Source organism: Mesoplodon densirostris, chromosome 2, assembly GCF_025265405.1.
Source record: "Mesoplodon densirostris isolate mMesDen1 chromosome 2, mMesDen1 primary haplotype, whole genome shotgun sequence".
Classification (NCBI taxonomy): domain Eukaryota; kingdom Metazoa; phylum Chordata; class Mammalia; order Artiodactyla; family Ziphiidae; genus Mesoplodon; species Mesoplodon densirostris.
Window position 1 is genome coordinate 51,252,954 of NC_082662.1, and position 6,000 is coordinate 51,258,953.

Genomic DNA, 6,000 nt, shown 5'->3' on the forward strand with positions numbered 1-6,000 from the left:
TCACCAAGCTATTACAGCTAGAAACCCAGGAATCATCCTGGATTCTTTCCTTTTTCCTCAATCCCCACACCCCATCTACCAAGCAGTTCTACCTCCAACACATAACTCAAATCTGTCAACTTCTACCACAACCTCAGGCCAAGCCACCAGCAAATGGTGCTTAGATTCCTACAGATGTGTCCTAACTAGTCTCTTTGGTTCCCCTCATTTGCCTTTCCAACCTTGTCACAGCTGTCATTCCCCCCCCTTTCCCACTACATTCTAGACACTGGGTTTCAACCAGAGCCTTTGTGCTATTCTTTCTGCCTAGAATAGTTTTCATCAGTTCTTCACATATCTACTCCTGTTTTCAACTTAAACGTCACCTCCTCAGTTTCCCTCACCAACTTTATCTAAAGTGGGTTCCCCACCTTGTAACTCTCAGTCAGCATCTTGCTTATGTCCTTCATGATCTATAATTGGTCTACTGGTTTACCACCTGACTCCCCTTTAGAATATAAGCTCCTTGAGAGCAGGACCATGTCTGTCTTGATTACAGGTGTATCCTCCAAACTTGGCCCAGTGTCTGGCACATAGTAAGTACTTGATAAATAACTGTTAAATGAAGAAACGAAGCATGCAACGATCCCGATTTTTTAGATGAAGAAACTAAGGTTCACAAATCTGATAAGTGATAGAGCACTGATTCATACCTAAATCTAACTGGTTCCTAAGTTGATTCTCAAAAGGCCATTTTTTCAAAGTCAAAAGAAGAAAGAATAAATTCCTTCTATTTTTAAGTTAAGAAAAAGGTTTCAATATATTACCTCTGTGACTGCTGAGAACTAGCACCAAGTTTAAAAAAAAAAAAAAAAAAGAGGTACTCTGGGTACTGAGTAATAGCTTAATGCACCTGATATTCCCATAAAATACTTACAATAAGACCATTCTCAGTTCTCCACGATGAGTCAAGATAGTGGTCTTGTAAAACAGATGCTGTATTTTCATCACTTCTGTAGTAATTAAGAAAATGGGTATGAAAGTGAGATTATACCAGTTAATGAACATAATTTACAGAGCACAGTGATTGGAAGGTTTCAGATGTTAAGCAAATATTTAGTTTCTTTCCCCCCTTAACAGATTTAACATTGCAGATGCCTGCTCTACTTTTGGCCTGTGAAATATATAGTGGCTTTAAGCCACCCTATTTCAATTGCTAAATATCAGACTTCTCCTTCTCCCAATAAACAACTTCATTAGGGAAAAAATATCTCCAGACAGCAACTACAACATATTCTGTGGCTATGAACCAACACTTCAGATTTCTTTTGATGAATATGCATGTGTATATAGGAATTCAACTTTACAATTAATTCTTTTAGTTATATCTGAAGCATAAAAGCCACCCATCAACAGTACCACCCTCAAAATGAAGAAAAAGCAAGGATAGAAGAACCAAAAGAAAATACTCAAAGGAGGACAGTACAGTGAAGAGATAAGAAATGTGATGCTTTAGTAACAACTCACATAAAAAAAAAAATTAACTTGGGTTACTTGGGGGCTTTTCTATGTTCATGGGGGATTAAACTTTAATTCTCACTCTTTTCACTAATTAGAAGTTTCTAAAGTCACACTGTTCACTTCATATGGAAAAAGCCTGAATAGTTAAGTTTGAGGAGGCCCAATCTGTGATATATAATTAAATTTAATATTTGCTTCTGTACATTTTGAGGTTATAAAGTCTCATAGTTACTGACTTTTCTCAGTCTAGTGTAAAGACTTTGTACCTCTTAGACTGCAAAAACCTATCTACAGGTTTAACTCCATCTGGCATATATATAAGGTTTACTGTCTGTCTCATCCAATAAGAATGTTAGTTCTATGAGAGCAAGGACTTAGTTTGGATGACTGCTATATACCCAGGGCTTGGCATATAAAAGATAATCAATATTCGTTGAATGACTGAATGAACAAGATAGGTGGGGCATGGATCACACAGGTCTCTAGAAGCTAAGGAATAAAGATTTTATCATAAAGCTAATTGAGGACTGAAGGGAATAACACGATAAGATCTGGATGTAAGAAAAGACTGCTCTAACTTCAGAAAAGACTAGAAGGGGGTCAAAGAGACAAGAAGTGGTTAAGAAGGAGTGATTTATATAGATACTAGAGAGAGGTGACAGTAACTCAGACCTAAAGAACAAACAGTGTGAATAGGAAGAAGTGAACACATTTGAGAGGATACTCAGAATCAACAGACTTTGATAGAAGGAGAGAGGTAAGGAAAAGGGATAAAATCTAGGTCTGTGCCTTGCATGACTGGGTGGATGGTGCCACTCATTGAACTGGGGAACTTGGAGAGGCAGGTTGGGTAAGGAAAGTTTCTATAAAGTGAAGCTGAGGAGCTTGTGGAAAGTCCAAGGGCAAATAGATTCAGAGAATTGGATAAATGGATGTGAAGCTCAGGAAAGAGATTTGGGAAACATCAGCATGTATTGGGTGGAACTTAAGAAACTGTTGTTTTTGTAAGTCAAAAATGGTGGAACGTTGGGAAATTTTCATATGGTCCAACTTAACAGAAATTTAAGTCTTGAGAGCTGGACTGTGTGGTTAGTGAGAAGTCTTACAACAAAAATCCCTTGGAACGTTATGATTTAAAGAATAAGCAGAAGAAATGGAGGATGACAAAGAAGGGAAACCAAAACATTTCAACACCATCTTCTAACTTTGGTAACCAGCACTTAGCAAGGACTTAAATGTGTTTTCACTTAATCCTCAAGCGTTCCACAGATGTTATAATCAGCTGTAACTACACAATTCAGAGGGGCAACTAAGTGTTCACTCACACCAAATGCCATGTGATCAGAGCCCCCAACACCAAGGAGCAACTTTCACCAGAATATAATGTTAATGATGCTCTGTGGAATTGTGTAAGGCAATGGCTCTGACCATCAGGAACCAGTCATCTGTTACTGGTTGCCTGAGACTAATATGATTACAGGTGCCACCAGCAGACTTAAGGCTCAGCAGAATAATGAGAATGGAAAGAAAAAGGAAAAAGAAAAATAAAACACAATCAGAAAAGTAAAGAAGAACCCATGGAAAGGGGTAAAGCCAATGCTCTCAGATGATCTTTAGTGTTTCCAAGGCCAGCTCATTTCTCTCTGGACTGCAGATAAGAATCCCTCCCATTTATTTCACAGACTTATTGTGAAAAGTAAATCAAATCATGCATGTAACAGCACTTGATCAAGATTAACTTGATCTACACAAATGTGAACAATGATTGTTATTAAAGGCTTCCTTTTCGTTTGTACAGACTCGGACTGCTTTGCCTAAAGATTTGAGAGAGAATGACTAAATGAACTTAGTCACTCCTCACTTTTTTTTTTTTTTTTTTTTTTTTGGTGGTACGCGGGCCTCTCACTGTTATGGTCTCTCCCGTTGCGGAGCACAGGCTCCGGATGTGCAGGCTCAGCGGCCACGGCTCACGGGCCTAAACGCTCCACGGCATGTGGGATCCTCCCAGACCGGGGCACGAACCCGTGTCCCCTGCATCGGCAGGCGGACGCTCAACCACTGCGCCACCAGGGAAGCCCGAGTCCTCACTTTTATAGTGGTTTAGAGTTCGGGAGAATTTACAGAGGCGCTATTATCAGGTTGGACCATGTGAAATTGCTATTTTATAGGTCAAAAATGGTCTAAGATTGGCAGTTTTACATGGTTCAACCTAGAGACTTCTAATGAAATTGTTCATAGTTACAAGCAACATAGATGGCTGAGTTTAGAATTGAGGTCTTCTGATTCCTGATCAGTCTAGGCCTCTTCCATTACTAAAAGAAGATTCCGAAAGCACATTTTTAAAATGGCATGTATCAACTTCTCTCTCTGCAAGCGAGGAGTCAAAGAGCTAGATGTCTCAAGCTGGAGGATGCTGTTTAAAATCACACTGGCCTGCTCTGCAGGAATTGGTACTAAATAAATTATGACCCCCTCACTGGGTCCTCAAAATACTATCCCTGGTGGGATGGTAAAAACACAACATTTACAGAGCACCTACCTTATGCTAGAGCATATCCCATAATTATTTCATTTGATCTTCACAATAACCGTACATAACATGACTGCCAGCTAACACATGAGCTGAGGCCCGAGGTCACACTGCTAGTAACTGGCACGGTCAACCCAGAGCTGTCCAACTCTAAAATCCAGCCCCTTTCCTTCAAGTCACGCTGCTTCTTGGGAAGTTTTTCATAACTATCCCTACATGGAAAAGGAAACCGGTGGCCGGTAGGGATAAAACGACACGCCCAAGGTCACACGGCCTGCAAGCGATGGAACAAGACTCCTAAGCTCGGGTACTGTCCAGGGGCCGCCCTTGTTCGTTATTGTTGGGCGGTGGCAGTAATGGAAGAAGGCATCTAACTGCTGAAGAGTGGACAACGTGCTAGGCGCGGCCAGCGCCCTCACAGCATCCCGGTAAAAGGTTAAAGGGCTGTCCGTCACTAGCCTCCGGTACCCGCCCCCTGGGCTCAGGAGGAGCCCGCAAGCGGGATGGGCGAGGCGTCTCCCTGGCCGCTAGGAGACCCTGGCCCAGCCGATGGTCTTCCGCTCCCCTGGCCCCTGCCGGAACCGCGGCCTTTCTAGGATACTCTCCTCACATCTGCGCCCCTCCTCGTCTCTGCAAGACCCAGTCTCTACGCCTCACCCAGACTGTGCCGCCGCTGGCACCACGTCCCCTTCGATATCCACATCCGCCTCTTCAGCCGCCATGATGGGACCTGACCCCAGCCGTCTTCTCGAGAGATCCCGCGAGAGGTGGAGGGCCTGAAGGCGGGGTCCTATGCGTCACGGGGCGGAGTCGAAGCCTCGGCCAGCCCTTCCCATGCTCAGGAAGCGGGGCTTTCAGAGAAAAAGATGTTGTGGAGCCCTGTGCCTCGGTCCTTTTGACTTTTGTTGACTTGTAAAGACCTTGGCAAGTAAGCCAGGCTTGGGTTTTGAAGAGACCGTGCTCTTGCATAAATTCTTTGACGCCTCACTTCTCTAATTTGTGAAACGGGGATAATAGTAAATATCTAGTGTGCTGAAAAGATCAAGTCAGACCTACTTTGAACTGTGAAGGTGGCAACAGTGACCCTTACTTGCTGGCTTTCTTTCTTTCTTTCTTTCCTTCTTCCTTCTTTCCTTCCTTTACTTTTTTTTTTTTAAGAGAAGGATTATTCAGCACTTATTGAAGTGCTGAACAACATCTGTTTTAAAATTCAAAAGAACATTTAAGAATGTAACTTACGATTGCATATTTTATTTCATAGAGATCTTTACAATTAATTTAAAAATCACTCTCATGACCATTGATCTTCACAATAACCCAGTGAGGTAAGCAGGACTAGTGTTATCCGTCACACATTACAGATGAGGAAACTGAGGCTCAGAAAGCTGAAATGACTAACATAAAGGATAGACAACTAGTCAAAGACAGAACTGGGACCAGAATCTAGGCCTTTTGGCTCTTTATGAGTACTCACCCTCTACAGATCATGTTGTTAGGAACTGTGAAAGACAAACACCATTTCTCTCAGAGAATTTATGGCTCCTCAAGAGATTAGATATCAGCCTATGTATTCTTCTACCTTACCATCTGTCACTCACATTATTGTAGCTGTTCATTCACTTGCCTCCACCGTTGGATGGTGAATTCATTAAGGACAAAGACTGTATCTGCTAGTCTTTGCAGTAGTCCATATACTACCAACATTCAACATGGTGTCAGACACACATAAGGTGTGCAATAAATATTGAACTGATGAATGAACCAATCAGTTAATGGAATGAGTTCACTTTCCACACTGTTGTGAGTTTGTCCCATCTCACCTTTGTGCTCAAGCCATAAGATGAGCTGTACTATGAATGTGATGGCAGAAGATGGAGAGAAAGTTTTGTAAAGAGGGAGATCCAGTGCTCAGAAACTGAATAATGCTCCATCCTTAGGTCACCCTGAGGGTGCTTTTCCTGTTGCCAAAG

At 42.1% G+C, this 6,000-nt stretch overlaps 1 protein-coding gene across 4 annotated transcripts in view; it reads right to left on the reverse strand.

Annotated features, from left to right (window-relative positions):
* Positions 1-4,759, reverse strand: part of MYSM1 (Myb like, SWIRM and MPN domains 1) — a 41,434-nt gene extending 36,675 nt beyond the window's left edge. For all 4 annotated transcript variants that reach the window (XM_060089870.1, XM_060089869.1, XM_060089868.1 and 1 more), the window contains exons 1-2: positions 4,688-4,759; positions 917-992 (exon numbers count right to left, since the gene is read on the reverse strand). In XM_060089870.1, the coding sequence (XP_059945853.1) occupies positions 917-992; positions 4,688-4,733 (122 nt within the window). In that variant the 5' untranslated portion in view covers positions 4,734-4,759. The remainder of the gene's footprint in view (positions 1-916; positions 993-4,687) is intronic.
* Between the last annotated feature and the right edge of the window lie 1,241 nt (positions 4,760-6,000).